At 39.3% G+C, this 25117-nt stretch overlaps 1 protein-coding gene across 1 annotated transcript in view; it reads left to right on the top strand.

The window, feature by feature from the left end:
• ACOXL (acyl-CoA oxidase like) overlaps positions 1-25117 on the top strand; it is a 307274-nt gene that overhangs the window by 220912 nt on the left and 61245 nt on the right. The window contains 2 exon segments of the mRNA XM_024743961.1: positions 5457-5521; positions 5524-5567. Coding sequence (XP_024599729.1) covers positions 5457-5521; positions 5524-5567 — 109 coding nt within the window.

Here is a 25117-nt window from a genome sequence, read left to right as displayed (position 1 = left end):
TTGTTTTTGGATGGAATGTCCTATAAATATCAATTAAGTCCATCTTGTTTAATGTATCATTTAAAGCTAGTGTTTCCTTATTTAATTCATTTTGGATGATCTGTCCATTGGTGAAAGTGGGGTGTTAACGTCCCCTATTCTTCCTGTGTTACTGTAAATTTCCCCTTTTATGGCTGTTAGCATTTACCTTATGTATTGAGGTGCTCCTATGTTGGGTGCATAAATATTTACAATTGTTATATCTTCTTGTTGGATTGATCCCTTGATCATTATGTAGTGTCCTTCTTTGTCTCTTGTAATAGTGTTTATTTTAAAGTCTATTTTGTCTAATATGAGAATTGCTACTCTAGCTTTCTTTTGATTTCCATTTGCATGGAGTATCTTTTTCCATCCCCTCACTTTCAGTCTGTATGTCCCTAGGTCTGAAGTGGGTCTCTTGTAGACAGCATATATATGGGTCTTGTTTGTTTATCCACTCAGCCATTTTGTATCTTTTGGTTGGAGCATTTAATCCATTTACATTTAAGGTAGTTATCAATACGTATGTCCCTATTACCATTTTCTTAATTGTATTGGGTTTTTGTTATTGTAGGTCTTTTCCTTCTGTCTTGTTTCCTGCCTAGAGAAGTTCCTTTAGCATTTGTTGTAAAGTTGGTTTTGTGGTGCTTAATTCTCTTAGCTTTTGCTTGTCTGTAAAGGTTCTAATTTTGCCGTTGAATCTGAATGAGATCCTTGCTGGGTAGAGTAATCTTGGTTGTAGGTTCTTCCCTTTCATCACTTTAAATATGTCCTGCCACTCCCTTCTGGCTTGCAGAGTTTCTGCTGAAAGATCAGCTGTTTGGGGATTCCCTTGTATGTTATTTGCTGTTTTTCCCTTGCTGCTTTTAATATTTTTTCTTTGTATTTAATTTTTGACAGTTTGGTTAATATGTGTCTTGGCGTGTTTCTCCTGGATTTATCCTGTATGGGACTCTCTGCACTTCCTGGATTTGATTGACTGTTTCTTTTCCCATGTTAGGGAAGTTTTCAACAATAATCTCTTCAAATATTTTCTCAGACCCTTTGTTTTTGTCTTCTTCTTCTGCGACCCCTATAATTCAAATGTTGGTGCATTTACTGTTGTCCCAGAGGTCTCTGAGACTGTCCTCAATTCTTTTCATTCTTTTTTCTTTATTCTGCTATGCAGTAGTTATTTCCACTATTTTATCTTCCAGGTCACTTATCCGTTCTTCTGCCTCAGTTATTCTGCTATTGATTCCTTCTAGAGAATTTTTAATTACATGTATTGTGTTGTTCATCATTGTTTGTTTGCTCTTTAGTTCTTCTAGGTCCTTGTTAAATGTTTCTTGTCTTTTCTCCATTCTATTTACAAGATTTTGGATCATCTTCACTGTCATTACTCTGAATTCTTTTTCAGGTAGACTGCCTATTTCCTCTTCATTTGTTTGATCTGATGGGTTTTTGTTTTTGTTTTTGCGGTACGCGGGCCTCTCACTGTTGTGACCTCTCCCGTTGTGGAGCACAGGCTCTGGACACGCAGGCTCAGCGGCCATGGCTCATGGGCCCAGCTGCTCCGCGGCATGTGGGATCTTCCCGGACTGGGACATGAACCCGTGTCCCGTGCATCGGCAGGTGGACTCTCAACCACTGTGCCACCAGGGAAGCCCGGTCTGATGGGTTTTTACCTTGCTCCTTCATCTGCTGTGTGTTTCTCTGTCTTCTCATTTTGCTTAACTTACTGTGTTTGGGGTCTCCTTTTCACAGGCTGCAGGTTCGTAGTTCCTGTTATTTTTGCTGTCTACCCCCAGTGGGTAAAGATGGTTCAGTGCTTTGTATAGGGTTCCTGGTGGAGGGGACTTGTGCCTGTGTTCTGGTGGATGAGGCTGGATCCTGTCTTTCTGGTGGGCAGGACTGCATCTGATGGTGTGTTTTGGGGTGCCTGTGACCTTATTATGATTTTAGGCAGCCTCTCTGCTAACGGGTTGGGTTGTGTTCCTGTCTTGTTAGTTGTTTGGCATAGGGTGTCCAGCACTGTAGCTTGCTGCTCTTTGAGTGGAGCTGGGTCTCAGCATTGAGATGGAGATCTCTGGGAAGAGTTTTCACCGTTTGATATTATGTGGAGCTAGGAGGTCTCTTGTGGACCAGTGTCCTGAATTTGGCTCTCCCACCTCAGAGGCACAGGCCTTATACCCGGCCAGGGCACCAAGACCCTCTCAGCCACACGGCTCAGAAGAAAACGGAGAAAAAAGAAAGGAAGGAAGGAAGGGAGGGAGGGAAGGAGAGAGGGAGGGAAAGAAAGAGAGCAACCAAACCAAAAAACAAATCCACCAATAATAACAAGTGCTAAAAACTATACTAAAAAAAACCCCCGGAGCTTCCCTGGGGGCGCAGTGGTTGAGGGTTTGCCTGCTGATGCAGGGGACACGGGTTTGTGCCCCTGTCCGGGAGGATCCCACATGCCGCAGAGCGGCTGGGCCCCTGAGCCATGGCCGCTGAGCCTGCGCGTCTGGAGCCTGTGCTCCGCAACGGGAGAGGCCACAACAGTGAGAGGCCTGCATACCGAAAAGAAAGAAAAAAAAAAAAAAAGCCCTGACAGACAGATCCCTAGGACAAATGGTAAAAGCAAAGCTATACAGACAAAAATTACACAAAGAAGCATACACATACACACTGACAAAAAGAGAAAAAGGAAAAAAAATATATATATCTTTTGGGAAGTCTGAGGTCTTCTGCTAGCATTCAGTAGGTGTTCTGTAGGAGTTGTTCCACATGTAGATGTATTTCTGATGTATTTTTGGGGAGGAAGTTGATCTCCATGTCTTACTCCTCCACCACCTTGAAGGTCTCCCCTTGTCTAATATCTTTACTGGTTTTTGTATCAGGGTGATGCTGGCCTCATATAATGAGTTCAGAAGTGTTCCTTTCTCTTCGATATTTTGGGGTAGTTTGAGAAAGATAGATGTTACTTGTTCTTTAAATTTTTGGTAGAATTCACCTATGAAGCCACCTTGTCCTAGACTTTTGTTTGTTGGGAGTTTTTTTAGTTTGTTTGGTTCTTTTACTGATTCAATTTTATTACTGGTAATTAGTCTGTTCATATTTTCTATTTCTTCTTCATTCGGTCTTTAAAGAGCATACGTTTCTAGGACTTTATCCATTTCTTCTAGGTTGTCCATTTTATTGGCATATAATTGTATTGTTTTCCATTCTCGTGACAGGTAGACACCTCGGGTATTAACAGGTTTTCACTCCTCTGAGCAGAACTTCCGTGAACATTGTATACAAGTGTTTTCATGAATGTGTTTTTATTTCTCTAAGGCAAATAGTAGGAATGGAATTGCTGAGTCATAGGTTATGTGTATTTAGTTTTATGAGAAACTGAGAACTTTTTCCAGTGTGGTTTTACAGTTCTACAGTCCATCAACAAGTATGAGAGTTCTGGCTACTCCTTATCCTTGTCAACATTTGAAGTTGTCAGTCTATTTAGTTTCAGTCATTCTGGTGGATTTATTATGCTACCTCATTGTGGTTTCCATTTGCAGCTTCCTGATGACTCATGATGTACCTTTGAATTTAATTTAAATTTTATTTAAATTTAGAGTCATTTTGACCTTCTTGTGAAATACAAGGAAGTTGCCCTTAGTGATTTTCCTACTTTTAAGATACTCTGCCTAGTCTTCTATGCTGGGTGAGCTCCTAGAGCCATGTGGCACAGTCATGCTTGGTAGGTGACTATGATAGGGTGGGTGGATGAAGTCCACTTCCTGTGGTGCATGCTGTTCACAACCTCAGGTGGACAGCGTTCTACAATAAATATCCCAGGAAAGGTAGTTTCTAATAACAACATTCACAGTCTCCATGTTTCATAGTAAGTCCCTGGAATGACTAAAACATGCTTTTCAGTAGAATATGAAAGTTCTTTACAGCTGTTGTGAAATAGTTTGAAACAGAAACCCAATCTTCTAAAGACTAGATTCAGAATAACTATTGATATAATTTAAATCTCCATGTAACTGGCATGTAAGTAACCTCCCATCTTACTTGTCTAAATGGAGGATGATTCTCAAAAGCACTGTATCAGTGCTTCTTAATATTTCTCTTGTGGCTTCTGATTAAGCAACAACAAGCTACGTGTAGGTTTTAAATTTTAGTTAAAGAGAATCTAAATTATTTGGGTCTTATAATAACTTACTTCCCAAAGATCTGGGGGAAGGGGAGGGCAAAGGGGTAGCTGAGATATGGGAAACCCTAACTGTGAATTAACTCCTTAGTTAATTCTAAGTTCTAACGACAGAAGTTTCATGGAGTGTTGGGGGGACAAAATCACCCCAAAAGGCAGAGTTGCATGATGAAAAGCCCCAAGAGCTTTTGAGGGAGACTTGGGTGTTTTGAGTCTGTTTGTGCCTAAATCTCTTAACTCCCATGTGCCTCAGTTTCCTCATTTGCCAGATGGGGAAGATGGAAATTACTTCCTGCTGAAGAAAGTCACCATCTCTGTGACACACTCTGCCCTGTGCTTGTCCACACCCCTCTCACTGCCCTCTGGGGCTCCTCTTCCCTTCAATACGGGCATCCCCTGAGACAACACTGAGCATGAATGTGTTCTGCCTCTGTGACCTTGAGCAGGTTACTGAATCTTGCAGAGCCTCAGATTCTCCCAACTGTACATTGGTTAATTGTAGTATCCACATCACAGAATTATTGAGATTATTGAATAATTCACAGCAATAGTTAGCAATAAATACATAATGTATTTGAGAAACATTATTCATTGCCAAGTACTTTGTGACAGATATATTTGACTACTACTATTCATTTATAATCACTGTTATAACAAATGTCCAACAATGTTGGGTAAATTATTATAAACCTACTTCATGAAAATTATATAGCTGTTAATGAAGGAAGACTATGTAAAATATTAAACACTATTTTAATACAATAGTAAGTGGTATAAATTATTAGGTATAAAATAAGCTACAAGGATATATTGTACAACACAGGGAATATAGCCAACAGTTTGTAATAACTAAATGGAGTACAGCCTTTAAAAATTGTGAACCATTATATTGTACACCTGTAATATATAATATTGTACATCAAGTACACTTCAATAAAATTTTTTTAAAAAGCTAAATAAAATATTCTTTAAAAGATTAAAAAAGTCGTAAGTAGAAAAAGCAGTAAACCAAATTATCCTTATATCACAAGGATGACCACACAGAATAACTAGATCCAAGCATTCATCCAAAAAATAGCGAGGCATTCATCCAAAAAATAGCGAGAAGAGGCACAAAATACAGCAAGTAAGAGATGCAAGGGGATGATTACGTGTACTTACACTACTTATCTATTGGGAGGAAATTCTTTTTGAAAAAACAAACCCTATTTCTTTCAAATTGAAATTCTTTGGTGAGGACAAAATAATAATGATGGTCACTGTGTTTTTCCTTCAGTTTCCTGGCGTTTAACACGGACACAGTTGGTAATCTCGCCTTTCTGTTGAAAGCAGTCAATTTTCATGAAGGGTTCTTCAGCGGGGTTTGGTGGCCCGGATTTATTATAAGGTAAAGATACATTGTGTTATATTTTTCCTTTTGGTGTTTAAGGCATATTCTTGCTGGTGAACTATCTGCTAATGTAATACAGGATGAGTCAGCGTAATTACAAGCTTCTGGAAATGGCTAGAATTCCTACAAGCCATTTTGCCTGACAGCCTTGCTTGCTTGGAGGCCCTGATGCTAGTGATTATCTCTTGTGCGGCATCTTTTAGAATTTTACCTGCAAGTGTCGTTTGGCTGCCATGGGAGTTGATGAGTGGGGTAATTTTTAACCCTTATTGGAATTGAAGAGTCATTGTCTGTATGTAATAGTGAATACATTGTTTTCTTGGGGGGGGGGCGTGCATCAGGCACATGTGAAAATTGACCATTGAATTAGCCTGAGATGCACTCTATTTCCTATTAAAACGCCCATGACGTTCTGCAAAAACTTAAAACCTCTTATCAGCATTGATAAGAAATCTAGAGGGAATTTGCACCAAGTACTGTACCAATGGGGTTGGTTTGAGGAAACACCCCCGCCCCAGCAATATCTGTTTCATCTCCTAATCCCAACATGGAATAGACAACAAGACCCCAAGAGAAGGCTTTACTTATCCCACTTTCTACCCAGGCTCAGGACCTCAGGGCTACCATAACCTGAAGTCAGACCATGGCTCCCCCTCTGCAAAGGAATTATGTTCCAAGAGGACCAGAATTGGGTCCCATGAAACTCTCCCCCTTCAGTTCGTCTCTTTTTATATTGATTCCAAGATCACATCTCCCAGTACAACACAGAGCGGGAGGAGGATGAATGGCACATGGGGATGGGTATTCTCTTCGGAAATGCTCTGCGACAGAAGAGCCTTGGGGGCAGAAATGGTCAAAATCCACCTTGTGAAACAGAGAGACTGATGAGTACCTGCTGGAAGTTGGGCCAGATTTGTGCAAACCACACCATCCTTCAGTTGTAGGTCTGAGGAGAGTTCCTGCCAGATGCCCAGGACACATCCAGGTGGGTTTAAATCTCTCCACATTCCCTGCCTTATCAAACATGGAGCCAGCCAAAGTAAGAGAAGGATGCGATCAAAGGCAAAGATGCACTTATAAGCAGAACTAACAATGGAGAAAATGTAATCTATGAACTAGCTTTCCAAGACTGTAGAAATAAAGGATAAAGATGAAATGGCATGGGGACTTCCCTGGTGATGCATTGGTTAAGAATCCACCTGCCAATGGAGGGGACACGGGTTTGAGCCCTGGTCTGGGAAGATTCCACATGCCGTGGGGCAACTAAGCCCATGTGCCACATCTGCTGAGCCTGTGCTCTAGAGCCTGTGAGCCACAACTACTGAGCCTGCGTGCCTAGAGCCCATGCTCTGCAACAAGGGAAGCCACCACAATGAGAAGCCCATGTACCACAGTGAAGATGAGCCCCCGCCCGCTGCAACTAGGGAAAGCCCGCGCGCAGCAATGAAGACCCAACGCAGCTAAAAATAAATTAATTAATTTAAAAAAATGATGAAATGGCATGAGATGATAATCACACAGAGTGAAAATAGTAGAAATACAACCCATGGATAAGAAATATTCCTGAAATATTCCTGAAAATGCTGGAACAAAAGGAGCAGAAATATAATAACCAACATAAAAGAAATATATTTTTCTTAGTGTAAAAAAAAAAATCAAGATTTTAATAGGATAAAAACCATACCTGGATATAGCTTGCAAATGCAGAGTAAAGAGAATTTCATTAAAGCAACCAGACAGAAAATAATAGTTTACCAACAAATGGAAAAAAACAAGCTTAACTTAAATCTTTATTCACCATCTCCAAATGGAGTAAGACCTGCTCCTCTAAAGAGGAAACTCATGATCTAAGCATACCATTCCAAACCAAATTTAATTCATGAGTACAAGCAGTGGAAAGATATCTTCAGAAATCTAAGAATCAGAAGGAATTTCACTCCCATGGCCTTCCTTAAAACTTATTCACAGACCTACTCAATAGGACATGAAAAAGAATTAAAAGTAATAACTTGAAAATAAGGAAGTCAAGATATAAAAGTATCGATGGTCCATGTGAATCAGCCTACGAATAATTATGTGTTTTAAAAAATTAGTTCCAGAGTTAAATACATAAGCTAAAAAACGTTTTTGGAAAAAAACATGAATTAAAAAAAAAACCTTTGTGTCATTGGGTCTATAATAGAATGGTTCCTAATATATTTTAAGGTAAGATAAAAAAACTAAAGTAAAGTAAAAACATGCTCAATTTCTTACTTTAATTGCAGGGTAGGCAAAAGGCATTGTTTTGTTTGATCGTTAGAGAAAAACGTAGGTTAAAATATATGTTTCATTACATTAAAAGTCAACATGATTTCCTTCCCATTTAGGTTACCACAGAGCATTGAGTGGAATTCCCTGTGCTATACAGTATGTTCTCAATAGTTATCTATTTTATACATAGTATCAATAGTGTATATATGACAATCCCAAACTCCCAATTCATCCTACCCCCCCTTCCCCCTTGGTATCCATATGTTTGTTCTCTTTATCTGTGCCTTTATTTCTGCTTTGTAAATACGATCGTCTACATCAACTTTTCAGATTCCACATATATGTTAATATACGATACTTGTTTTTCTCTTTCTGACTTACTTCACTCTGTATGACAGTGTCTAGGTCCATCCACGTCTCTACAAATGACCCAATTTCGTTCCTTTTTATGGCTGAGTAATATTCCACTGTATCTATATATACCACATCTTCTTTATCCATTCCTCTCTTTTTTCTTTTTCTTTTTTTTTTGTTTTTGTTTTTGTTTGTTTTTTTTGTGGTACATGGGCCTCTCACTGTTGTGGCCTCTCCCATTGCGGAGCACAGGCTCCCGATGCACAGGCTCAGTGGCCATGGCTCACGGCCCCAGCCGCTCTGCAGCATGTGGGACCTACCCGGACCAGGGCTCAAACCTGTGTCCCCTGCATTGGCAGGCAGACTCTCAACCACTGCACCACCAGGGAAGCCCTATCCATTCCTTTCTTGATGGACATTTATGTTGTTTCCATGTCCTGGCTATTGTAAATAGTGCTGCAATGAATATTGGGGTGCGTGTGTCTTTTTGTAAAATTTATGTATCTTATTTATTCATTTTTGGCTGCCTTGGGTCTTTGTTGCTGCACACAGGCTTTCTCTAGGGCGAGTGGGAGCTATTCTTTTCTACAGAGCATGGGCTTCTCATTATGGTGGCTTCTCTTGTTGTGGAGCACAGGCTCTAGGAGCACGGGCTTCAGTAGTTGTGGCGTGCAGGCTCAGTAGTTGTGGCACATGAGCTTAGTTGCTCCGCAGCATGTGGGATCTTCCTGGATCGGGGCACGAACCCGTGTCCCCTGCATCGGCAGGCGGACTCTCAACCACTGCGCCACCAGGGAAGCCCCCCAGAATATGTTTTTTAAAAAGCATTTAAGAAATGATAAACCTTGTACTCATGTTAATTATCTGAGTTACTACCATTAGTGTAACCATTTTCATAGTCAATTCAATTAAATATTCATTAAACAATACAGTTTCCTAGGGCTAAGCATGGGAAGACTACAAAGATTATTAAGGTATGCTCCTACTTTGGGATAAGTCCACTAGTTATAGCCCAAGGCAGAATGAAATAAGCACTAAATTATGACAGAACCTACAAGCTTAGAGAAAAGAATTCTGACTTCTACATTTAAGTTTGTATTTTTGGCTCAGCTTTTTGTTCAGCTAGCTCTATGTTGGCTTACGTCTACCTACATTAATTTGGTGGATCCGGAAACAAAATGACCTGGTTAGCCATTTGAACGTCTGACCCAAATGGAGTCTGGAGAACAGTCCTCAAACAGTGTCCAAAGGTGGGTGATTTCACCTAGAATGCCAAGATCTTGTAAAAATAACCATGTGATTTGGTTCAGGATCTTTTCAAGAAGCAAAAATTGGAGTGGGCTCCAGAAGTCTGCTTTTCCTTTGTTTTATAGTAAATACTCTTTAATTTTCCTCAAATGCACATTTTATTTTGGAGACACTTAGCTCACACGCGTTAGGTGGCCCATCTCCCTTTTACCCTGGAGGGAGCACTAAGGGCTAGAAGTTCACAGAGTTAGCGAGTCAAGACCCCTAGGTCCTCCTGCAAGACCTATCATCTGATACTGCCTTTCCCTCCTTGGTGCAGCCAGAATTTAACTTAAAATGGAGCCAGGAAATGTCCTTCTGTGTGGTGGTGGCCATGGAGGGAGCCCAGCCCCATGGCTTGTCTTGGAAGCTCCAAGTCTCCAGCTTTCTAAAATCCTGCTGCAAACGTTGCTCATCAGGGTCACTATATCACTTCCCCATTAGTGGCGGTGGGGAGACAATAAACAATGACTTGTCACTTTGAGAATATTTTATTAAGGAATTCATTTTATAGAGAAAAATCTAGGGGAGAAAAATGTATCCCCTGAGTAATCAATATGTTTAACAGATGACTGTGTATTTTCAAATGTGGGTAACAAAAATTGGGCAGGTAGAGGGATGATGATTCAGGTGGGATGAAAACCGTTCTGGTCAACCAGTTGATTCATGTCTATCTCTCGTCACCTGTGATATTCTTCTGCTGCACTGGTGGTTCCCCCATTTCAGGGTGTGTAGGAATCACCTGGAAAAGAATGATTTTAAAAATCTGATTCATGTTGCCCTCCTCCACACTGCAAGGCTGAGTCAAAAGGGAAAGAGCAGTGGTTTGTAAATGAATGTCATGAATCATCCTCAAAATTCAGGGGCAGTCAACTCACTTGGAAACAACTACCCTGAATTATTTTTTCTTATTCAGAATTTGAGTTCTGGTTGGAGAAGAATCGGTGGAGGCTGGAAATAAGGTTTTCGGAGGTGTAACTTTATAGAGCTTTCTGTTTAGAAAAGTGACAGTCACCTACAGTTTTTATTGTGGTGAGTGCAGCCTGACTGCTGTGTGTGTGTGTGTGTGTGTGTGTGTGTGTGTGTGTGTGTGCGTGCGCGCGCACGTGTGAGAGAGAGAGAGAGAGACTCTAAGGCTCTTTAGATCTTTGGAATATAATGAAATCATAGTACCTCTGAAGGCTATCTTTCTAACAGATGATGCCAGTTATTCTGTTAGAATTTCAGACTAACAGTTTCTTTGCCCAGGTCACCTGGTTGGCATATGGGATCTTATGTGAGTTCTTGTCCGCAGAAAATGTGAGCTGTCTGTATCAGTGATCGGATGGCACACACATGGCATGTGCTGAAGGTCAGGCTGCCAGAATCTCATCAGTCACAGGTCCTCAAGAGCTCTGGTCCAGTGATGTCTGGTAGATCCAGAGAGGAGCTGGAAAATGCCATTGTTGATGAACCCAAAGAGAATATCTGGTCTGCTTTGCTTGTACTTCTCGGAGAGTTTCAGAGTGGAGACAGGAATCAGAGAGTAACAGCAGCTGGGTTGTGTTTGTTACATTTTTAAAAGCCAATACAGCAACCTGAAGAGCAGATGTTTTACTGAAAATCTCATGGTACAGAAATGCCAAGAGCTTTATTCCAGAGACAGATCATCAAAGACAGGAAACAGGATTAGAAACCAAATTTCCTGAGTTCCTGGTTTGCATTGATCTTGCATCTTCTAACTCCTGTGGTCAAGTTGGGCTGGGAAGATGACCAGCAGACCAGAGCAACCTGGTGGAGGGGCCTTTTTGTCTTCAGAGCACTGGGTGCTGCCTATGCAGTGGCCACCTTATGCAAAAGTAAGGCTTCGCTGCTGACCGGGGCTTGAAATTCCTTTAATGGGGAACATATACCCATTTCTCAGTGAGATCTAAGGCTTAAACTCCTGCAACTCAGCGAGGGGGAAAGAGTGACTGACTTCCACATCCCAGTAGCTGTACATGGTGTGAGGAAGGGGTAGGTGGTGGTCTGAGAGACCCCATAGTGGACAGGCAGGAAGATCCGAGGCTGCCTGTGCCTACCTCCTGTGTGCCGTGCTCCTAAGGTTTAGCTTGGCACTTCCCTCTTTGTTGTTTCTGGTCATAGGAAATGTTTCTGTTCTGTGATGCTTTCCTCTCTCTTATTCTAGTTACGTTAAATCCAGTTAATACTAGGAGTTGCATTTTCTCTTTTCCCCTCACTTCTAACTTCCTCCATCTTTCTCTCAAAGAGATCACCTAAATTCCCTTCCTAGGGAAGCCTATTATGGGTAGGGAATGGAAAGGAAAGAAAGAAGAGGAATTGATGAGAAGGAAAAGGAAGAGGAAGTTATATTTCTAATAACTGCATGGGCGGTGCAGTCATTTCCTTTTTGTGTGAGAGCCAGAAGGGTCCCTCAGGAGGCAACCTGAGGACCAAAAAGGTTAGTGATTTCTTCAAGGGAATGCAGTCACCAAGAGCAAAGAGGAGACTCACATTTGGTTATGCAAATATACTATTTTTTTCCTTAAACTTTCACCCACTATTTTAGTAATCCTCTATGGATCTTTCTGGAAATAATACTTTGGTGTTTATTACTGGGAATTCTATTTCTCTCATTCCTGCTACATTCCTTTATTAGAAGCAAGAGCTGTCCCTTCTCCTCCAATGATTTAATGATATATCTATTCAATTAATTATTATTTATATCAGTGTGGATTAATTAATTATTGTATATTTGGTCTACGTCCAATTCTACCATATTTTATTTTCTTGCTCTAATTGTCCCAGCTGTGGCCATTGAGATCTCCTTCAGTTTAACTAGCCCCTGTATCTCTTTGATATGTCCCCATCTTTCTTTTTTTTCGAAACGCTTCCTTATTTTTTGGTACCATAAAATGTTCCAGGCTCATCTCATATTTTCCCAGCCCAATCTGTAATCAACCATTTCTCCAAGAGTCCCTGGTTCCTTTTATTGGAGAATAGTATTTAAAAATCAATATCTGGTTGCTGAGTATTCTCATTGCTACTGGAGTGTCACAACTTCTAGGCTTGTTCTAAACTAGAAAATAGGTATAGGTTTACTCACTCACACATTCTCACACAGATTTGTATGCACGGATATTAGAAACCATGAGTTTACACTGGCAGTTCTGATTCCAATCCCAAACCACAAGCATTCCCTCTTTCCTATTTGTAACTTCTTTCTCTGAGAAAGTGAGAAATCTGGCTTTCATTGTCTACTATGTTTACTTATTTGATCTTCCCTAGTATGCACATTAAGTAGTTTCAGAATTGCTAACCCATCTCTCTGTGAGAAACACATTTACACGTAGAATACAGTATTTGTCTTTGTGAACTTAGCTTATGGTATCTAATCAAAGTAGTATTTCCAAAATTACTTCGACTCGTTCTTTCCTTCTCCTTCAGTGAGACTGTGTTATTCATTTGCAACACAGTTAGGTTCATTTGTGGCTATTTGTATTCTATTCTGGGATCTCCCAACATCCTGGTGGATTTGAATCCATTCATGTTTTGGCTACATGAAACATTACTGAGTTTCTAAGAACCAAAGCTGTACAAAAAGTATACTCAGAACTGTCACTCCTTCCTCACCCCTACATCCCCACTTCCATTCTTCTCTTTTTTCCCCACATACCTCCAATAGGTGAGCAGACTATTTAGTTTTTGACTTATCCTTCCTTTATTTCTTTCACACAAATAATCAGATACATTTGTATTTTCTTATATTGTTTTCTCTCTTTCATGAAGGATCGCATACTATAGATACTCTTCTGTATTTTTTTTCCCTCTTAACCATATGTCCTGGAAAGCATTCTACATCAGTTCATAGAGATCTACCTTATTCTTTTCTTTTTCTTTTTTTTTTTTGCGGTACACGGGCCTCTCACTGTTGTGGCCTCTCTCGTTGCAGAGCAACAGGCTCCAGACGCGCAGGCTCAGTGGCCATGGCTCACGGGCACAGCCGCTCCGCGGCATGTGGGATCTTCCCAGACCAGGGCACGAACCCGTGTCCCGTGCATTGGCAGGCGGACTCTCAACCACTGCGCCACCAGGGAAGCCCGATCTACCTTATTCTTAAACAAACAAACAAACAGAAAAACAGCAGAATAATACACTGTATGGATGTATCATAGCTTACTCAACCCCTCTTTATTGTATGCATATGAAATTTAGTATTGCTTAAGGTGTACCTTTAGGGTGGATTTCTGGAAGTGTGATTGCTGGGTCCAAAGGGAAGTGCATATGTAGTTTGGTTAAGTATTGTCAAATTATCCCTCAGAAAGGTTGTACCAGTTTGCATTCTCCCCAGCAACGTTTGTTTCTTCACAGCCTCATCAACAGAATGTGTTCTCATACTTTTTATTTTTGCCAATTTGATAGGTGAGAAATTATATCTCTATATTGGTCTAAGTCCTTTCTCTAATCATGAGTGAGTTTGCATAGTGTTTCGTCTATGTGAGAGCTATTTTAACATATTTTTCAGGTATTATTTGTTCATATTAGCTTCCCATTTATCCATAGGGATTTTGGTATTTTTGAACAATAATTTTCTATATTAAGGATCTTATACCTTTGTCATATTGCAAAAATTTCTTCCAGTTTGTCACTTGTCTTTTGACATTGTTCATGGTCATTTTTGCCGTGCAAAAAGGTGTTTAACTTCTGTGTAGTCAAATGGATTTTAACAGAGAGAAAGCCTTTCCCTACATTTAGGTTAAAGAAGAAGTTACCACATGGGAACCTCAATCTTAATGTCCTGAGGAGTCATCAGATAGAGTTTGGGACTGTCAGAAAGACTGAAAATTGAAGGGGAAAATTTAAAAAAAGGGAGCCATAGAGAGGGAAACTTCAAAATATGTGTATTAACACTACTCAAATCTTTAACTGATATCTGAAATATGCATAGGTGGACAAGACTCCAAAGAGCTCAAGCAATCTTTCATTTGAAAGGCTTAAAAAGCTAAGCAGAGAATTCAACTGTTGCCTACCACATAGGACACAGAATATATAGTTTGAGTTCTGCCCAGTTAGAGAGGTATGGAAAGCTTTCCACTGGAAGACCAGAAGGGCCATACCTTAGGTATAAAAAACTATGCCCCAGGAAAGGGAATTTCCTCAAGGACTACAAGTAGAATTAAAAGATACTAAAGGCAAAACCAAAAAGATTCTTCCTGACAACGAATTAAACCAAGCCTCTACAGATTCCAGTTTAACAGCATGCTGGAATAAAACTCAATACTCTTTAGAGGAAAATAACAGGATCCAGAATTAGGAGTATTTGCAATGTCCAATATACAATAAAATATTACCAGACATGTGAACAAGTAGGAACATGTAATCCATAATCAAGAGAAAAATCAGTCAATAGAAAAAGACACCAAAAATAACTCCAGTATTGAAATTAGAAGACAAGCACTTTTTAAAAAATATGATGAATTTACTAAAGAGTGGACAGGACATACTAAAAGAAATTTTCAGGAGACTTTTGGAAATTTTGTATATTTTAAAAACCCAAGCAGGATAGAGCTGAAAAATACAATATTATAAATAAAAAATTGGGACTTCCCTGGTGGCACAGTGGTTAAGAGTCTGCCTGCCAATGCAGGGGACACAGGTTTGAGCCCTGGTCTGGGAAGATCCCACATGCCACGGAGCAACTAAGCCCATGTGCCACAACTACTGAGCCTGCGCTCTAGAGTCTGCGAGCCACAACTACTGAGCCCACATGCCAAGGCTACTGAGGCCCACACGCCTAGAGCCCATGCTCCACAACAAGAGAAGTCACCACAATGAGAAGCCCGTGCACTACAACAAAGAGTAGCCCCCGCTTGCCACATCTAGAGAAAGCCTGCACGCAGCAGCAAAGACCCAATGCAGCCAAAAAATAAATTAATTAATTAAAAAATTAATTGGGTGGAATTAACAACAGATTGGATGCAACAGAGGAAAATGTCAGTGAACATGAAGACATCAATAGAAATCCTTTGAGCTAAAGCTCAGAGAGAAAAAGATTGATAAAAATGAACAGAGCCTTAGTGACCTGTGGGACAGAATCACACACTCTAATATACATGCACTTGGAGTCTCAGAGAAAGATAAGACAGAAAACAGAAAAGGTATCAGCCAATTTTTAAAGAAATGACAGCACACAAATCCAGAAAGCTCACAAGATTCAGACAGAGAGGATGGAAACCAACCAAACAAACAAACATAAAAACAGAAGCACATCATAGTAAAACTGCTGAAAATCAAAGATAAAGGATAAATTGTAAAAGTAGCCAGAGAAGAAGGAACATTAGAAACAGAAAAGAAATGATAAGAATGATGGTTGATTTCCATTAGAAATTGTAGAGCCAGAAGACAGTGGAAAAGATGTCTCTAAAGTACTGGAAAAAAAAAAAACAAAAACACCAACTTTCTCCCTAGAGTTTTAGAGCCAGCAAAGATATGTATCAAAAATGATTTAAGGCATTTTCAGGCAAAGGAAAGCTGAGAAAATTTGTCATAAGCAGACCTGTACTAGAAGAAATGTTAAGGAAGTTTCTTCAAGCTGAACAAAATGAAATTGCATGGAAATTTAAACCTAAAGGAAAGATGAACAGTGAAAATGCAAAATGTGTAGGTAAATATTAGTGACACCTTCCTTCTTGTTTTAAACTTTTTAGAATTCAATTGGCTATTTAAAGCAAACATAGTCGTAGTTATTTTGGTTTTTTAATGTATATGGAACTAAAATATATGGCACCTTAGCACAAAAGATGGGATTTAAAGTACTTGGAATTATACTATTATAAGGTTCTTATGTTATACATGAATTGTTATTAATTGAAGGCAGACTGTCATAGTAAAGAATATATATTTTAATAGAGAAGGTAAACTGAGACAAAAAAGAAAAATCCTCAGTTAATCTGGAAGAAGGCATGGAAGAAGGAACAAAAACTAATGACCTAAGGAGACAGACATACCATAGTAGTATAGTAGACTTATACCCAACATTATCAGTAACTATATTGAATGTAAATGGACTGAACATTCCCATTAAAAGGCAATTAAATTGTCATAGGGGGTTAAAAATAAGAAAAATCTCATCTATATACTTTGAAGATAAAGATAAAGACAAGAAAAAGATATAGCTTGCAACTAGAACATGAGAGACTAAATTAATATCAGATAAAGCAAACTTTAAGACAAAGAGTATTACCAAGGATAAAGAGGGTCATTTCATGAAGATTAAAAGACCACTTCATCAAGAAGGCAATAATCTGAAATAGGTATGCACCATAACAGACATTCAAAATACATGAAGCAGGGGAACTTCCCTGACGTTCTAGGGTTTAAGCGTCGATGTTCCCACTGCAGGGAGCATGGGTTCGATCCCTGGTTGGAGAACTAAGATCCCACATGCCATGTGGCCTGGCCAAAAAAAAAAAAAAGCATGAAGCAGAAATTGACAGAACCAAAGGGAGAAACAGACAAATCCAATAATTGATGAAACAAATAGACAGGAATTCAATATGGCTTAAAAGATGTGAACAACACTGTCATCCAACTCTATCTATTTAGCATTTATAGACATTTATTGAAAACTACACCCAGAACTACAGTTGCTGTTCATAAGACAAATCTCAGTAAAAAATTTAAAATATCAAAATAATACAGAATATTTTCCCTATTGATAATGGAATTAAATTAGAGATCAATAACAAAAAGATATCTGGAGAAATCTCCCAAATAAATATTAAGCAACTCATTTCTGTGAATCCAAGAAGGAGTCTCTAGGGGAGTTAGAAAATATTTCAAACTGAACGATAATGAAAGCAAAACATATCAGATTTGGTGGGTGTAGTGAAAAGAGCCCTCAGAGGGAAATTTATAGATTGAAGTGTTTATCTTAGAAAATAAAAAAAGATTTAAGTAAATGATGTAAGTTTCCACCTTAAGAGCTAGAAAAAGAAGAGCGAGGTAAGTAGCATAAAGGGAATGATAAAGATTAGAGAGAAATCGATAAAGTAGAAAATAAACTCTAGAGAAAATCAACAAACCTAAAAGTCTGTTCTTTGAAATGATTAAAAATTGATTGATCCCCAGCAAGACTGATCAAGAGAAAAAGAGATAAAGGACTAGCTAACAAGATCAAGAATGAAAGAGGAAATATCATAACATATAGGACAGAGATTAAAATACAATAAGGGAATATTATGAACAACTTTATGCACATAAATTCAAGAACTTAGAACAAATTCCTGGAAAAACACAACTTTCAAGAGCAAGCAAAAAACAAACAAACAGGGGAGCTAAAAATATGTGTTAAATGAATTTAATTTGTAATTGAAACATTCTACAAAGAAAGCTCTAGGTCCAGGTGGTTTTTCTGTTGAATCCTATCAAACATTTGAAGACAGAATTATACCAGTCTTACACAAAACTCTTTCAAAAGCCCATATAATACTGATATGAGAACTAATAAGTACATTGCAAAGAAAAAATTATAAACCAATATTTTCATTACATAGGTAGAAATGTATAATAAAATATTAAAGATTGCATCCAGCGATATATATACAAAGAAAAATATGTCGCCAAGTGATGTTTACTCCAAGAATGCAGTGTTGATTTAACGTTCAAATATCAATGAAATCTACAACATTGACAAAATAAAGGAGAAAAATTATGTGATTATATAATGCAGAAAAAAATTTGACAACCTCCAACATCAGTTCATGGTTATAAAAAGTCTTAGCAAACTAGAAATAGAAACTCATTTCCTCAATTTTGAAACAGCACATCTACAGTAAACCTATAGTTAACATATCTAATGGGGAAATATTGCCCGCTTTCCTCACTAAGAGGGAGAGCAAGGTGAGAATGTCCACTATCACCACTTCTATTTGACATTACACTGGAGGTCCTAGCTGTGCAACAGCTAGGCAAGAAAAAGAAATAAATGACAAATATTGTAAAGGAAGAAATATATCTGTCTTAATTTGCAGATGAAATAGTTGTTTAAATAAAAAATATGAAAGACTTTACCAAGAATACCCACAAACTCTACCAGAGCTAGTAAATCAATACACAGTTACAGGATACAAACTCAGTATCCAAAATAAATTTTATTTTTATACACTATCAATAAACAATTGGAAAACAAAATGTTAAATTAAATTAAATTTATAATATCATTAAAAAACATAAAGTTCTTAGGAATATATTTTACAATAAAAATTCAAACAGTGAAAGATCTGTATATAGAAAACTATAAGACATTGCAGAAGGTAATTAAAGAAAACTTAAAGAAGTGGAAAAGTATATCATGTTTGTGCATGGAAAGATTCAGTATTGCTGTGATGTTCATTCTCCTTAAATTGGTCTTTAGAGTCAACACCATCTCAGTCAAAATTGCAGCAGGACTTTTTGTAGAAACTCACGAGCTGATTTGACAATTCATGTGGAAATACAAATAGCCTAAAATAGCCAAAGCAACTACAAAAAAAGTTGAAGAAATGTGCAAGTCTTGTACTACCTGATTTTAGAGTTAATGCTAGTGCTCTGATAATCCAGACAGTATGGGATTGGCATAAAGATAAACAAATAGATCAGTAGAACACTATAGAGTCCAGAAATCGACCCACAAATATATGTTCATTTGATTTTTTTACAAAGGTACAAAGGAAATTAAATGATGAAGAGAGAAATTTTTTCAGCAAATTGTGCAACAAACAGCTAACTATCCAAACGATAAAAAAATGAACCTTGACCTATTCCTCACATAATACACAAAAATTAATTTGAAATTGACCATAGACTTAAAGTGAAAGTGAAAACTATAAAACTTTTAGAAGAAAACATAGGATATCATCTCTTTGGCATTGGGGTAAAAACTAAGATTTCTTAGAAAAAAGATAAAAAGCACTAATCATTCAATTAAATATTGATTGATTGGAATTTTTTCAAAATTAAAAACAAATTGTTCTCCAAAAGATACCAATAAGAAAGCAAAAAGATAAGCCATGACCTTGGAGAAATTATTTGCAACACATGTATCTGACAAAAGACTTTTATCCAGAATACATAAAGACCTCCTCTAACTTAGTAACAAAAAGACATAATCTAAGAAAAATTACACGAGACTTGAAAGACACTTCACAAAAGAAATAAAAGAATGGTAATGGGGGCTTCCCTGGTGGCACAGTGGTTGAGAGTCTGCCTGCCAATGCAGGGGACACGGGTTCGGGCCCTGGTCTGGAAGGATCCCACGTGCCGCGGAGCGGCTGGGACCCTGAGCCACAGTTGCTGAGCCTGCGCGTCTGGAGCCAGTGCTCCGCAGCGGGAGAGGCCGCAATAGTGAGGGCTCCGCACATCGCGATGAAGAGTGGCCCCCGCTTGCTTCAGCTAGGGAGGGCCCTCGCACGGAGACGAAGACCCAGCACAGCCATAAATAAATTAATTAATTAAATTAAAAAAAAAAAAAGAATGGTAATGAGCACATTAAACTTTGCTCAATCGTATTAGTCATCAGGGAAATTGAAATTAAAACCACAGTGATATACCACGACACACCCACTGCACTCTGTTAAACTAAAACGATTGATGAAATTCAATCATGGTGACAGTATGGAACAAGGGGAACTTTCATAATTGCTGTTGGTAGTGTAAAATAGCAATACCCATTCTGGAAAACAGTTTGGCAGCTCCTTATAAAGTTAATTATGTACCCACCCTACGACCAGCACTTTCCTCCCTAGGTATTTACCCAAGAAAAATGAAACCCTGCTCACAAAAAGACTTATACAAGAATGTTTATAACAGCTGTATCAATAAGAGTCAAAAACTGGAAACGACCCGAATGTTCATCAACGTGAGTCTGGATAAACCAGTTGTGGTATCTTCATACATCGGAATTGTATCCAGCAATAAAGAGGGATAAAGTACTGTTACCTGCAACCAAATAAGTGAATTTTACAGATGTTATGTGTAGTGAAAGAAGTCTGGCAGAAAAAATTAATAATGCATGATTCCATTTATATGACATTCATTCAAGAAGGGGTGAAATTAGCAGATGGTTATCTGGGGATCAGAGAGTGGGAGACTGGTACTGACAGAGAGGGAGTACAGAACAGGGTCTGGGAAATTTCTATACCTTGGCCTGGGTGGTTACATGGTTACATACACATGTAAAAAATCATCAAGCTGTCAACTTAAGATTTATGCATCTGACTGTATGCCTCTTATTCCTCAATTTAAAAATTTAAAGATATAACTTAAGTGGTGCCTCACAGCATTTAGGTTGTTTGCGTTACAGGCACTTATCATTTTTTTGTATATGAAATCGGAAACTTAGAAGTTTCCAAGATTCAGCTGCTGAATCTTGATACGCTAATTGGGGAAAAGAAGAAATGGCTAATGGCAACAACATTCACCAAGTGTCAGTTCTGTGCTAGGCAGTTTTCAGTGTCACACCAAAACACAGTTGTGGGTGCCCAGGCCAGCCAGCAGCATGGAATCCAGAGAGCATGGTGACAGATGACGCGGGAGGTCTGGGCCAGTGGCCAGGGTCACAGGAGTCTGGCAAGAGGTGAGCTATTGAGGGCTGCTCGATGTCAGGCAGACATACCCTAGAGATTCTGAACCTTCTATTAGAGATCTAATAGAGAGAGATCATCCCAGAGGCTGGACTCCAGGAAGCAGGGCCCTGACCAAGGTGGTAAGGAAGGCCCAGGCATGGACCATTGGGAAAGTCACCCAGACAGGGCAAGGGGACAAGACAGCTTAGTTTCAGAGAGAGGCAGATCTATGGGGACACGTACCAAACTCTGGGCTCATGGTTGAAGAGCATACCATAGAAATGACATTTTTCTAATTTATGGCACCCTAATTCCTGGTGAGTTTGACTTGGTATAAGTGACTGAATACTAAACAACAGTTTCTTTTTGGGGGGTCTCTCCTTTTTTTTCAGCTTTATTGGATATAATTGACATAGAACATTGTGTAATTTTAAGGTGTACAATGTGATGATTCATATACGGTACACTGATTACCACAATAGTGTTAGTTAACACTCCCACCAGCTCACATCATTACATTTTTGGTGGAGAGTGAGACATTTAGGATCTACTGTCTAGCAACTTACAAGTATGTAGTATAATAGTGTTAGCTATAGTCACCACGCTATACATTAGATCCCCAGGACTTATTCCTCTTGTAACTGGAAGTTTGTACCCTTTGACCAACATGTGTCCATTTCTCCTGCCCCCAGCCCCTGAGAGCCACCATTCTACTCTGTTTCTAGGACTTCAGCTTTTTTAGATTCTACATATAAATGAGATCATACAGTGTTTGTTTTTCTATGTCTGTCTTATTTCACCTATCATAATGACCTCAGGGTCTATCTGTGTGGTTGCAAATGGCAGGATTTCCTTCTTTCTTATGCTGAATAATATTCGATTGTATATGTGTGTGTGTGTGTGTGTGTGTGTGTGTGTATATATATATATATATATATGTATATATACGAACACTTAGGTTGCTTCCATATCTTGGTTTGTGTAAATAATGCTGCAGTGAACATAGGAGTGCAGATATCTCTTCAAGATAGTGATTTCATTTCCTTTAGATAAATGCCCAGAAGTGGGATTTCTGGATCATATGGTAGTTCCATTTAAAATTTTTTTAGGACCCTCCATACTATTTTCCATAGGGGCTGTACCAATTTACATCCCCACCAACAGTGCACAAGGATTCCCTTTTCTCCACATACTCACCAACACTTTTTATCTCTTGTCTTTCTGATTATAGCCATTCTAACAGGTATGAGGTGATATCTCATTGTGGTTTTGATTTGTATTTCCCTGATGATTAGTGATGTTGAGCATCTTTTCAAGTACCTTTTGGCCATTTGTATGTCTTCTTTGGAAAAATGTCTATTCAGGTCAACTGCCCATTTTAAAAATTGGATTATTTGTTTTTTTGGGTTTTTTTAAACAATTGAGTTGTATGAGTTTCTTATATATTTTGGGTATTAACCTCTTATCACATAGATGGTTTGCAGATATTTTCACCCATTCTGCAAGTTGCCTTTTCATTTTGTTGATTTGTTTCTTTTGCTGTGTAGAAGCTTTTTAGTTTGATGTAGTCCCACTTGTTTATTTTTGCTTTTGTTGCTTGTGCTTTTGGTGTCAAATCCAAAAAAATTGTTGTCAAGACATTGTTTTCTTCTAGGAGTTTTATGGTTTCAGGTCTTAATATTTAAGTCTATAATCCATTTCTAGTTAATTTTTGTAAGTTGTGTAAGATAGGGGTCTGATTTCACTCTTCTACATATTTTATTGAAGAGACTATCCTTTCCCCATTGTGTATTCATGGTTCTCTTGTCAAATATTAGTTGACCATACATGCATAGCTTTATTTCTGGGCTCTTGATTCTGTTCCATTGCTCTGTGTGTCCTTTTTTTATGCCAACACCACACTGTTTTGATTACTGTAGCTTTGTAATATAGTTTGAAATCTCAAAGTGTGATATCTCCAGTTTTGTTTTTTCTCAGTGTTGTTGTGGTTATTTGAGATCTTTTGTGGTCCCATATGAATTTTAGAACTTTTTTTTTTGTATTTCTGGGGGAAAAAAACCATTTTTGATAGGGTTTGCTTTGAATCTGTAGATTGCTTTGGGTAGTATGGACATTTTAACAATATTCATTTTTCTGATCCATGAACATGGTATATTGTTTCATTTATTTTTGTCTTCTTCAATTTCTTTCATCTTATAGTTTTCAGCGTACAGATCTTTCACTTCCTTGGTTAATTTATTGTTTTGTTTTGTTTTCTGTTTTTTTTGTGGTGCGCGGACCTCTCTGACTGTGTGGCCTCTCCCGTTGCGGAGCACAGGCTCCGGACGCACAGGCTTAGCGGCCATGGCTCACGGGCCTAGCCGCTCCGTGGCAGGTGGGATCTTCCCGGGGCACGAACCCGTGTCCCCTGCATCAGCAGGCGGACTCTCAACCACTGTGCCACCAGAGAAACCCTAATTTATTGGTTTTTGATGCAACTCTAAATGAGATTGTTTTTATTTCTTTTTCAGATATTGCACTGTTAGTGTAGAAAGATGCAGCTTATTTCTGTATTTTGACTTTGTATCCTACAAGTTTACTGAATTCATTTATTAGTTGTAATGTTTTTGGGGGGACTCTTTAGGATATTCTATATATAAGATCATATCATCTGCAAATAGAAACTATTCTACTTCTTCTTTTCCAATTTGTATGCCTTTATTTCTTTCTTGTCTAATTGTTCTGGCTAGGACTTCCAGTACTATGTTGAATAAGGATAGCGAGCGTGGGCATCCCTATCTTATTCCTGATCTTACAGGAAAAGCTTTCAACCTTTCACTGTCAAGTATGGTGTTCACTATGGGCTTTAACAACAGTTTCTTCAAGTTCTCTGTGATTAGGGGGTTGACACATCCTGGGGCTTGATACTACTGGAAACTGTAGAATTTGGGTGAACAGCAATGAGCCTATTATTCTATTTATTCTGCCCTTCCTCAAGGCCAGTGGGCAGACCATTATGGTCAGCTGGGATCAGGACATTTGTCAAGTTCTTGCTGTGATGAGAGACAGCCTAGGGCCCAGCACTTTGCCTACAGCCAACACCCTGATAGCAGGGCTAAGAAAAGGGAAACAGCAAACTTGCCAGGCTGCAGGGGCCTCCATGAGGAATGTGCGACCAAGCTCACAGGTGTATGACATTAGGACACAGCATAATGCAAAGGAGGGAATCACATACATCCCTATAAAGGGCTTAACACCTCCCAGCCTGGCCTCCCAAGTCAGCCAGTGTTAAGTCCAGCCCATCCCCTCATCAGCTTAGCAGCCTGGCGGTGGGACAGACCACCACCTATTGACCCTAGAACTTCATGTGGCAGCTCTCGGCCACCTGCTGCTCTTCCTTTCCCGCTCGCCAACAGCTCAGGCTTTCCTAATAGGCTGTTTTGTTGTGTTTTAACCCCTAGTGTTAATTCACCCCTTACTCACAAGCGTCTCAAAGCCCTCTCCCTGCTGAGCGCATAGGAGCACACAGAGGCTCACGCAGTGGTCGTCTCAACATAATGAGATGGGTGCTGTTTCAGAATTCGAAAAGGTTAGCCAGAAATAGAAGCCTCTGAGTGACAGTGAAGTAAAAGTGCTTCGGCCTTCCCTGGTGGCGCAGCGGTTGAGAGTCCGCCTGCCGGTGCAGGGGACGCGGGTTCGTGCCCCGCTCCGGGAAGATCCCACGTGCCGCGGAGCGGCTGGGCCCGTGAGCCATGGCCGCTGAGCCTGCGCGTCCGGAGCCTGTGCTCCGCAACGGGAGAGGCCACAGCGGTGAGAGGCCCGCGTACCGCAAAAAAAAAAAAAAAAAGTGCTTCATCGGAGCTTCAGATATATAGATTTAAATAAACAATTAAGAAAAAAAAAGACCTGTAAACGTTTGAATTTTTACTGAATAGTTCCTTGTATGACAGATGCTGCTCAGTGACATAGCGCACCCTGCACCGTGTGAGTTCTGGGACTTCAAGGATGACTAAGACACGGACTCTCAGCTGGAGGGATGGGTGGCAGTTAGGGTCAGGGGGGATGTGCAGTGAGAGGGGTCTGGAGCAGAGAGAG

This window comes from Neophocaena asiaeorientalis, unplaced genomic scaffold, assembly GCF_003031525.2.
Source record: "Neophocaena asiaeorientalis asiaeorientalis breed wild unplaced genomic scaffold, Neophocaena_asiaeorientalis_V1.1 scaffold114, whole genome shotgun sequence".
Classification (NCBI taxonomy): domain Eukaryota; kingdom Metazoa; phylum Chordata; class Mammalia; order Artiodactyla; family Phocoenidae; genus Neophocaena; species Neophocaena asiaeorientalis.
The sequence above is the reverse complement of the archived record's forward strand: the minus strand, read 5'-3'. Positions and strand labels throughout refer to the sequence as shown.